At 35.8% G+C, this 11,883-nt stretch overlaps 1 protein-coding gene across 1 annotated transcript; it reads right to left on the bottom strand.

Moving 5' to 3' along the window:
- Positions 1–10,972: 10,972 nt before the first annotated feature.
- LOC150097378 (uncharacterized) lies at positions 10,973–11,392 on the bottom strand. The gene has a single exon (XM_090407658.1). The coding sequence runs from the start codon at positions 11,390–11,392 to the stop codon at positions 10,973–10,975; it is 420 nt and encodes a 139-aa protein (XP_090263784.1).
- Positions 11,393–11,883: the final 491 nt, after the last annotated feature.

Raw genomic sequence — 11,883 nt, 5'->3', positions numbered from 1 at the left:
TCTACAGCCTTCAATCTCACATCAAACACACCATGAATAAAGAAAAGGAATGGAACTTACCTTTCCTTAAGAACCTAATTCCCAGCTCTCCATCTAGTATACTGGAAACTTCAGTGTATCGTAAATATAGTTTCATAGGCGAAACATACAGCAAGGTTGTGCATATCAACTGTCTCAAAAAATAAACATAATCAAAAATCTTGTTAATAGAACACACGTGATCATCTCTAGTCCGTATGATCTTAAACTTCAACTCAACTCTGTTCAAAGAATTACTCAGTAGAATGGCAAAGAAGACCCAGCGTGCGATGCATAAATAAATGCCCGTTCCTAAGAACATAGAATCCCATACATTGTTGGAGTACGGAGTTATAGCTTGGAGTTACAGCAGAAGCAACTAAAGCTAAGAGGCTTGTAAACTGTGCCTGTTCATCGATCGTATTCTTTAGCACAGTTTGCCTACTTTACAAAAAGAAAATCTATGTTTCCAGGAGAAAAACTCTTGCCACTTCTAAATGAGACCGACTAACTCACTTTCAATCGAAAAGATCTTATAAAGTGCCTTTGCATCCTAGACGAGATTCCTAATCTAGTCTTTCAAACGAAAAAGCATTGTCATTAAAAACTGAGCTAGGTCAGGCAATGAACAGTATGGTCTCCTACGAGTGTTCAGAGGCACCTCTGACGTTGGAAAAACAACATACGCAGACATAAGAAAGTTTCGATTTAACATAGCATATAATCAAATATTTCGATCTGAAACTTTCAGATGCAAAAAGAGATATTAGTTACATGCTAAAGAGGTGGTATAAGGAAAAAAAACTCTCGCTGTTTAAAATTAATAAGAATCAAACCTTCCCAAACTTTTGTTAAGGAAATGGTCAGTTAGGAGATGTAGTACCGCTTTGGCACTCTTTTTGAATAAACAGGATGTACGGATCCTTGACCAAACAAGATGCTCGGTTGAGAAGAGACTGAAAGAACATCGGTCCTACAACGTCTATTAAAAAGAAATTGAAGGATCCATAAAACATATACTTTGATGCATACTTTCTTGCTTGTTAATAAACCCTTCTCCACGTTACCTTCCAATAAGGATAAAGAGTCTGTTCTTTCCTTTCCAGGATGTTCATTTAAGAAGAGCCTTCAAGAACATCATTCCTACATCCTCCTGGATTAAAAAAATGTCTAAGGCAGCAAGAAGTCGATATGGACCATACAGCCTTCTACTTGAAGACCCGTTTACATCAAGCCGTTTCAAATTTGAGTGGTTATTCAGAAAGAATGCCGAAATCTGTGTTTACTTAAAAGAAATTTAGGAACGTTGGATTCTTATTAATTATTTGTAAAAAATTACTATTTTTATTTATTTATTATACTTATACCTTGTGCAATTGTATTGCTAGCGTTTTCACTACGTGTAACAGTTGGTCCTAAAATTGTTTATTAAGACGCTCAACTAGTTTCACATTACCAAGAGATAAAAAGTGAATAAAATAAAATAAACATTAAGTTACAAACATAAAACAAAGTGAACTATTTGAAAACAAGAATAACAATGAAATGCTTGTATCTGGTATCCCTTATATGCGCTGTGTGAACATTTGATGGTTGTTGGCATTCTGGGCACTATTGGAATCTATATGCGTTGGCTGTTTAACGAGAGAACCCAGACTTGATTGAAAATCATGCCTTGTTTTCTTGTTGCATTGTTCAGCCAACATTTTGAATGCTCTTGAGTAGAAATTGTAATCTATGTGAATCATCGGAGCTTGTTATCCCATTACTTGATGTCGACTATCAGTTGCATCCTGATGCGTGCTTTATCTTTCGTTTTCCAATGCCTTGAAATGTTCGGACATGCGTGTCTTGGCTAATCCGCTGTCTGTCCGACGAAACACAATCCACAGATACGATTTACCTTGTAGATGGTAGGCTTCCTAAGTGGCAACTTCAGTATATCGTAAACACACCTTCACAGGCGAAACAAACAAGAATGTTATGCATATCATCTGTCTCAAAATAAATAAATAAATAAATATGCATAATCAAAAATCTTGTTGATAGAACACACGTAATCATCTCCAGTCCGTATGATTCTAAATTTCAACTGAACTCTGTCCAAAGAATTACCCAGTAGACTGGCCTTATTCTAAAGAAGACCCAGCATGTTCTATCCGCTCAACAAGATCTCCAATCTTATTGAGGGGATAGAGGTTGTGTAACGTTGGACAGACAGACAGGCAAGTCATGTGAAACACTTATGTCCAACATTTTAAAAACTTGAAGAGCCTCAGACGGAGAAAGCACAAATCAGGTTGGCAGCACATACAACGGATACCAAGCATCAAGTAATGTAACAATGAACACAGATGGTCCACAACATACTATAGTTTGCAATTTCTACTCGGGAGTTTAAAGAATCCACTGAAATGATAAAACAAACCTCAACAGTGCAATAAGAAACAAGATTGATTTTACATCGTCTGGATCCCTCTGATTAAACAATCAAAACATACAGAAACAACCAAAGCATGGTGAAAGCCTCCCATAGAATATCAACAACCATCAAAGTCCACATAGAGCATACAAGCATTCCATTGTTATACATGTTTGTAACCTAATTTTTATTTATTTATTCACTTTTATCACTCTTCGAACTTTGAAGAATGGGAGTTCTAAGTTCGATAGTTGTGTGTTTATAAGCTTTTCTTCTGCCAGTTTCTCATATAGTCCATCTTGGGGGGGGGGGACAACTTGGATTCTACCAGTTGTGCCATCCAGGAAACTCGTGTGTTTAATCCCACAATTCATAAAAAATCCACACTATTTAAAACAATAATACATTGCACTCACGTTAGGGACTACAAGATGTTGACAGTTGTCTGCCATATGTTACCAGTGCTGTTTACAATCAATCATTTATAGTCTTGGACCAGTTATCTATGACTAGAGATAAGCTGCTAATTACAGGAATTTTTTTATAAGCCTGTCTTCTACCGGTTCGCTAGTTAGTCAATGTCTGGCGGCAGTAGGATTTCCCATCCAGGAAAGTCGGCTTTTTAATCAAATCAGCAACTCAAAAGAACTTACGCTATTTAAAACAATAATACACTGCAGTAATAAGAATAATTGTGGTCAGGGACCACAAGATAGTGGCAGTTGTCATCTTAAAGTCGTTGATAGTCTTCGGCGGATTATTTGATTGGATAAGGGTGATAAATGACTTCCTGTCATTCTCCAAATAGCTTTAGCTGATTTATTTACTTTTTATAAGTTTTGGTTTAAATTCTTGCAAATTCTGCTAAGTTTTCTTGCATCGATAATAATAAGAATAATTGTTGTTTTTTGTTCTTTTGCCTACGCATTTATGTAGAAATGGCCTTTGCATAGCGGTAGGACACCAGAAAAAAAAATTTTTTCTCGTGGTTGTAAAACCGTTGTTTCTATTTGTAAAAATTGCTGACAGTCTTCAAGATGTCACAGTAGAGACGGTCTATTCCCTTGGGAAATAAAAGGTATTATGGAGTTTATTTTATTCTTATTATTCACAATTTTTATGAATAATTTTTATACACATATCATTTATAATGATGTGCGTATAAAAATGATTTATAATGATTTATAATGATGTGTGTATAAAAATGGCAGAATCTGTGCTAAACACAGAATCTGCCATTTTCCAAAATTGGAAACATTACAGAGAGAAAACATCAGTATGCTTTTCAACTCAAGTCCACTTTCTTTCTCTTTCTCTGTCTGCCTTACTTTAGATCAAGGGTTGGGAACCTTTTTAGTATCAAGGGCAAAAAATGCTAATTTAAAAACTTCCGTGGGCGAATGGCAAATTAATAACTCTTATATATAGTGTATGTAGTGTATGTAATGAAAATCCTAGAAAGGGTTCTTGTTGGAAGATTGAGGAAGAAGGAGGAGATTGCAAAGGAACAATTTGGCTTCATGCCTGGTAGATCAACAACAGATGCTATCTTTGGGTAACGGCAGATGATGAAAAAGTTTCGAGAGAAACAACGGGAGCTACATCTGGCATTTATTGATCTGGAGAAAGCACACGATAGAGCGCCAAGGCAAGAAGCCTGGAGGTGTCTGAGGGAGAAAAAGGTTCCGGAGAAATATGTCAGGTTGGTGCGGGAGATGTACAGAAATGTGAAGACAAGTGTTCGGCCCTGTCTAGGACAGACAGAAAGTTTTCAAGTAACAGTTGGCTTGCATCAAGGGTCAGCATTAAGTCGGTTTCTGTTTAATATTGTGATGGAGGTAGTGACGGAGGAGGTGAGAGAAGATGCACCTTGGACAATGTTGTATGCAGATGACATCTTGCTGTGTGCAGATTCAAGAGAAAAAGCGGGAACTAAACTGGAAAGATGGAGAAAAGTACTGGAAGAGAGGGGTATGAGACGGAGCAGAAGTAAGACAGAGTATATGTGTTGCACAGTGGGCAGCGGCCAGGAGACAGATCTGGAGCTGGAAGGAAATGTCATCAGCAAGGTGAGGGACTTTAGATACTTAGGTTCAACAGTGGAAGAAGATGGAGGAGCTGAGAAGGAAGTGGGATGCAGGATACAAGCAGGTTGGAGGAACTGGAGGGAAATGGCTGGAGTGTTATGCGATAAGAGGGTGCCGATTAATCTGAAAGGCAAAATCTATAGGACAGTAGTGAGGCTAGCTATGACGTATGCTATAGAAACTGTGGCCCTGAGGAAAAATAACATCAACAGGATGGAAGTAGCAGAGATGAGAATGCTTAGGTGGATGTGCGGTGTGACCAGAAAGGATCGTCTGAGAAATGACTATGTGAGGGGAACAGTGAAAGTTACGAACTTAGGAGCAAAGATACAGGAGGCAAGGTTGAGATGGTTTGGTCATATGATGAGGAGGGAGGAAGAATATGTGGGAAGAAGGGTCATGCAGATGGATGTGCAAGGAAGGAGGAAGCGTGGGCGGCCAAAGAAGAGATGGAGGGAGCTGGTAGAAGAGGACTTGAAGATGAAGAACTTGGATGTGGTGACAGCCCAAGACAGGAGGATGTGGAGGAGACTCATCATCAACAGTGACCACACTTAAGTGGGAGAAGCTGCAGAAGAAGAAGTGTGCAATATATATCTCAATAAGTAAATGTTCAACATTCTCATCTGATATGGCATCTTTTAATTACAATTGTGTAGACATAATTATAACAATCAAGCATATAACAATCTTAAACTTTTTAGTGAGAAGGCTGAAACAGCTTTTTTTGTGAAAGCTTAAAAATATTAGCCGCCATTGATGAGACGGCTACTCGTAGTTCATTGGAGAGATTTTAGTCAGTGAGTCTTGTACGAAGGCAATTTTTTGCCAGACTTAATTTTGACAAAAATTGCTCTCATTGATAAGTAGTAGAAAACTGATAAGCTATTTTCAAGGCGTTATTTTTTAAAGAAGGGAATTTTTCAGAATCAATAATTTCTAAAAGTCCAATATAGGCAGATTACTATATTTTGATCTCAAAGTGTTATCACACTGCAAATCAATCAACTCTAATTACAAAGAATCGAAAGCTTCCTCAGGGCGTATATCAAAAGGTGTTTCAAAAATTTGTTACTCAATTCTTTGATTTTTTTATATCTTTAAATCTCGTTTGAAATTGATTCAAAACACTTTGACACTCATCAACATACTCACTTGTTGATTTTGGATTGTGTTCTCTTAATTTTGGAAAATGTGTAAAGCGGTTTTTTTTACTTGGGTAAGAAATAATTGAAGCATCGATTCAAAGCTCTTGACATGAGTGTGCAAAGAGGTCATTAGTTGATTGGTGCATTGTAATTTCAAATTTAGATTATTCAAATGACTAGTTATGTCTACTAAAAATGCTAAATCACTTTGAAGCTTTTCATTCTCCAATTCTTTAATGGGGACACCTTTAATGTCCAAGAAAATTTTCACTTCGTCTTTAAGTTCATAAAATCGCTTGAACATTTGAGCTCTACTTAGCCACCGAACTTCACAATGGTACAATAAGTCCCCATATTCGGTTTCAAGATCTTGCAAAAATTCTTTGAATTCTCTGTTGTTCAACCCTTTACTTTTTTTTAACAAATTAATGGCCTCTGTTACTACATTAATGACGTTGTTTATCTTTAGTGACTTTGCACATAGATTTTCCATATGGATGAAGCAGTGGCGCACATTAAAGTATTTGGGTTCAATTGACGTTTCTTAAATTCATTCTTAATCAGAGCCACAAGCCCTTTTACACGACCTACCATGGATTGCGCACCATTTGTAGCGAGACCACTCAGTTTTTCATACAATAAATCAAAATCCTTTAATGCTGAATTGACCATTTCAAATAAATCTTCACCTTTAGTTGTCCCCTTCATTGATTTAAAAGCAAGAAATTCTTCTCGTATATAAATCTGTAGTTATTCCCCGTATAAATATAACCATTTGTGCAGTATTTGACAGATCAGTAGTCTCATCGATGGCCAATGAGTAAAACACAAGTTCTGCTGAATCTAGTTTATAAGAAGTTTGGATGTCATCAGCGATATCTTTAATATGGTCAGAAACAGTTCTTCTTGATAGGCGCTAATATTTTTAAACAAACTCAGTTTTTCTGGACATAAAATCTCGACGGCAGTAAGGATGCAATCTTTTGCAAACTCACCTTCATTATGGGTTTTAAGTTTTTTAGCAATTTGTAAAATTGCTAAAAAACTTAAAACCATCTGTCACGCATAACTAGCTTGCGTTACAGATGGTCTTTCCTGAATAAGCTTTTTAAAAAGAGATTGGCTTTTGATTATATTTTCTTTCAAAGTCGCTATCTTGTCTAAACGTTCTGATCCTTTTAAATTTTCATATTTCTTATGCTTACTCAAATAATGTCGTTCAAGATTATATTTTTTGTAAACTGCAACATATTCGTTACAAATAAGACAAATGCACTTGTCATTAATTTCAATAAAGAAGTACAGTTCTATCTATTTTTCACAAAATAGAGCACATTCACCACTTCTTTTACTTTTCACTACAACTTGTCATTTAAAAAAATAAATTGAATAAAGTTGTCAACTGGTTAATTACAAGGCACTCGCAGTACTGCATGAGAAAAACAGTCAAAAGTCAATATGTTTTGACGCGCAGGAAAATGTCATGGCGGTAATTGGGAAGCAACCAATCACAGAAAGTCTGAACTTTGCCGCGAGAAATGCTCCTGATTTCTTTTTATTTTAATGGCTGGTCTCAATTTGATCAGCAGGATTCTTTCTGCCAGTTTATCTGGGGTTTTTCATCCCGCAAGCAGGCAAACCGGACCCGTGAACACACACGGATACAGCCAGGAATACTTCGTGGCATAGGGCGTGACACTTGGATTTCGTAACCTCGTATTTTGGTTACGAAATCCAAGCATGCTTGGAAGGTTGTGGGCCTTAAAGGCCTGTTAAGCCATTGGGATGGGATGGTCTCAATTTGATGGTTGCCATACGTATGACGATCATATTTTATGTAATATAGTTATTTTTGATTTTGTTTATTTAATTATTTAAATTTAATTATAATAAATTTAAATTATTATAAAATTTTATTTACATGTAAATAAAGGATCGCCACTTTGCTGATGTCAGCAAAGTGGCGAATTGAAATAGACTCGCGGGTGAAATTTTGCTCGCGGGCGAGGGGTTCCCCACCCCTGCTTTCGATAATACTTCGATTTCTTTTCTAGGCTTATCATATCCATAGTTTCCCCATCCAAAGGGGAGAAGACAGTTTCATTAACTTAAGAAGATAATACTTCTTTCCTGCATTGGTTCAAACACGGTTTTACGCATTTGAAATGCTGTAATGAAAGCCTCTCTGAAAATTCGATGAGGTCCAGGAAACGATAGTTTATACCAAACAGTGCCGCAGTGAAATAATTATTATGTAATAAGCAAAAATATTTCGTTTAAGTATCGTAAAACATCATCAGTGCGAGCTGAATGACCACAATCAAAATTTGAATACAAAAGAACAGAAAAAACGCTTACATTACAATAGAATCCTTTTAAACATGCAGTCACTTAATGTCTAGGAAAGAACACGAAAACTGCACCTATACCCAGAGAGAGAGAGAGAGAGAGAGAGAGAGAGAGAGAGAGCAGCGTTTTATCCTGGAAATTGTGTCTGTATGTAGCACAAGCATTTTCTGCTCTTTTCAATTCAAATTTCTATTATTATTTTTCAGTGCACACTGACTGATGATGTATAATACGTAAAACAAAATATCTGTGATTGCTAAATATTAATTGCTTCACTGTGACATATGTGTTTTCTATAAATACGGCAATTCCACAGGCATTTCTATGTAAGGTGTAAATGACAATTTGGCTTATCGATTATTCCACTCTCACAGGTTCACTTTATCTGCTTTCTCACTGCCTTTTCATTTCGGCCTTATGTCTTTTCTTTTATTTAATGGCTCTTGTTCCATTGATCTGTCATTCATTATTCCTCCACCGGCTGAACGTAAACAATGAGTCAGAGCTTATCAGTATCCATTCGTAGTCCAACTACAAACTCTCCAATTTGTTTTTTCTTCTCTTTTCCTCTTTTCACCCTTTGTGAAGCCATTAGCTTATGCTTGTCTGGAATCGCGTTCTTTTTTAAAATAAAAATAGTAAGAGACTTATCTTTAACAAAGCGTAGACATTAGACATTAATCTACTCTCTTCGTAAAAGCTTCTTCTATCTTCGAAGACCATGGGATTGTATCGTTCAGTATCCTTAATTATTAACTTTAACAATTTTCTATTTCTTTTCTCCCTTTTTCTTTGTAGTATCAATGGCATGCGAAATATCTCAACACCTAAAAGATGACAGTGCTGTGTGTGAGAAAGTGATCAGAGAGAATAAAGGAATATGTTAATATGTTTATTAAAGAGTTAGAAAGTACATGTGCTGAAGAAAAAATGGACGACGAAGATTGTTCCAAAGGACAGAGGTGTGTGTTCGTGAATGAAGGAAGACTATGAGTTCGTTTGGTAAGTCGTCAGCTCAACGTCATATGGAAGTTGACTAGCAGCTGTCCGTTTGTAAATAATAAGATGAAGGTAGAGTAGAGGTTAGTTCAGTAAATCAGCGTCCATGGAAATACCAGTAGAAAATACATAATGCAGAAATACAGCGACTATGGGAAAGTGATTGAAAAGAGTCACTGATAAAAATGTAATAATCTAGTAAACAAATAGCTGTATTCTGCATATAGTGTAGCATTCTAAGGGAGATTTTTGGAGCATCCTAGATGTGAAAGAGACCTGTAGCCTGGTGGAAATAGCGTTTGCACTCACTGCGCTAGGCTACCTGAAGAAAGATGTTTTCAGTTCGAATGTAGTTGCTGATTAGAGGAACTTTTTCTAACTCTTTCTTCGACTTGTTTCCGAGTTAGTCGATCTCTAGCACTGGAAAGGAGATTTTGTGTCCCTGAAACTCCTGTTTTTCATCGCGTAAACTCAAGAAAATCAACCGTAGAACACACACTATTTCAGACAATGAATATATTGTTAGGGTTGGGGACAGATATGGCAGCACTGTCTGCCATCTCTTGAACGGATGCTGCTTATAATTAACGATAGTCTTGAGCAAGATATTCCTGATTTGCTAACGGGTGTGGTCGAACTTTCCCTTCAGTTTCCAAAAAGTTAGGACTAAACAGCCTCACCCACTTCCTGTAGGAAATAAAAGTCATCGGGCGAATACGATGATCCATTGCAGAAAATAGGCTCTGAGCTGAGTTTTAGCATATTACCCACAGATACATATCTCAAAAGGAGTGGTCAAGGTCAGTGGCGGCTTGTGGCTTGAAATTGTGGGGGTGTTGTAACTTTCAAAATATACATACGCACTGTAAATACAGTGTATACGTGTTTGGATAAAATATCAAAATTATGATAAAAATTAAAAAAAATTAAACACGAAAAATATTATTTATTATCGATAAAATTATACAGTTTGATATAATACAAAATTACTTAAAAATAAAATATATTTTTCTTGTTTTGTTTAATGAAAAAATATTGTTTATTATCGATAAAATTATACAGTTTAGTATAATTCAAAATTACTTAAAATTAAAATCCATTCATCTTGTTTTGTTTCGAACGATAAGGTCAATAATTTTTTCTTTGATGTTTGTATGACTGTTGAAGAATTTTTTTCTCCGTTGAAATCCTCGCAAGTGCATTTAACCTATCCTGATTCATAGTGCTCCTCAGCAATGTTTTTATTCTCTTTAATGTTGAAAAACAATTCAGGCTCTGATGTAGTCATAGGAATTGTCAAGAGAATTTTTATCAATTACAGTAATTTCACTAAGAACGCAATCTAAATTATTTTCTGTTATAAATTTTAACAAGTCAATTAATTTACAATAATTATGCATGTCAGGTCTACTGTAGAATACCCGAAGTTCAGTTTCAAATTTTTCTTTACTGATCATAGGATATGCTTCAGTGGTCAATTTTATTTCTTCTGTACGCAATTTATTCTTAAAATTAGCTAATATATCCTTGTTAAATAATTTAGCAGCTACTAAATGTTTAGTGAAAGAATACCTTTCCTCCATATCAACATATATGCAGTCTTTTCAATTTCTTATTGCCAAAATAGCAGTTTTAAAATTTGCTATATATTCATGTACTTTGAATACATCAATTTCAAGAGATTGCATTTGATTGTAAATTACTTCAACATGAGGCATTATCTGATGAAAAACCTCTAACCAGAACATGAATTTTTCATTATTTAGATAGTGTAAAATTCCTGTGGCTTCTGAAATAGTTTGATCTGCAATAGATGTTGACTGAATTTCAGCTAGGCAGCTTTTTTTAAGGGTTGCAAATTTTCGTAAACTTTGTTCACAGCATGTTAAAGTTCCATCTTGTAGTAGATAGGCGCGAAATGGCGGCGTTTATATGCTTATGAAGGATTGTTACACGTTCTGGTGATCTCGAGAAAAATGTTGATATAGCCATAATATTGGAGAAAAAATTCTTGAGTTCCGCGTAACACTTGCTGCATTTTTCATTATAAGATTCAGTTGGTGAGCATAACAATGAGCGAAATGTGCATTATTATAAAATTCTTTAACTTTTACTTGAACGCCCCCTTTTTTACCCTTCATGACATTCGCACCATCAAATGTCTGCGCTATCAGTTTTTGTCTATTTCCTTGAAGGATATTTCCTTGAATATCTAACTGCTCTAGAATACATTTGGATAAGCCATCTGCAGTTTGATTCTCTAGAATAAAGAATCCCCAAAAGCGTTCAAATATTTCTTCATTCCATAAGTACCGAAAAACAAGAACCATCTGAGAGTATTCTGAAACATCCGTTGTGTCAACAGCCATGACATCTACAAATGAAGCTTCTTCAATATCTTTATTTACTTCGTTTTGGTGTATTTGAAAAAGACAATCAAGTATCTCATTCTAAATAGTCTTAGAAACACCTTTAAAGACTGTACTGGTTTCTAAATGGTTTCTTAAATGTGTATCTAATTTAGACGCACAATTCATTAATCCCCTAAATAGACCTGGATTTGCCGAATAATCTTTTTCGTCATGTCCACGTAAATGAATTTCAATATTTCCGAAAAATAACATACAATCAATCTTGGATAAAATTTCACGGTTTTAGCAACCTTTTTGTTATGCTCATTAATTAAAATTCTGTAGGACTACTGGCACAAACTGCATATAAATAACAGTGGAACTGTGCGACGGACAGTGCCGCATTACGCTAATAGCTTGCATCTCAGTATGACGTGCATATGCTTGCGTGCGCAGCAATATGACACTATGGTAAACATAGTGTTGCTAGCGTCCTTCGCCCTCCTAAG

This window comes from Typopeltis vanoorti, chromosome 17 (genome assembly GCF_054136105.1).
Source record: "Typopeltis vanoorti isolate ZY-2024b chromosome 17, IOZ_Tvanoo_1.0, whole genome shotgun sequence".
NCBI classification, from domain to species: Eukaryota; Metazoa; Arthropoda; class Arachnida; order Uropygi; family Thelyphonidae; genus Typopeltis; species Typopeltis vanoorti.
The sequence above is the reverse complement of the archived record's forward strand: the minus strand, read 5'-3'. Positions and strand labels throughout refer to the sequence as shown.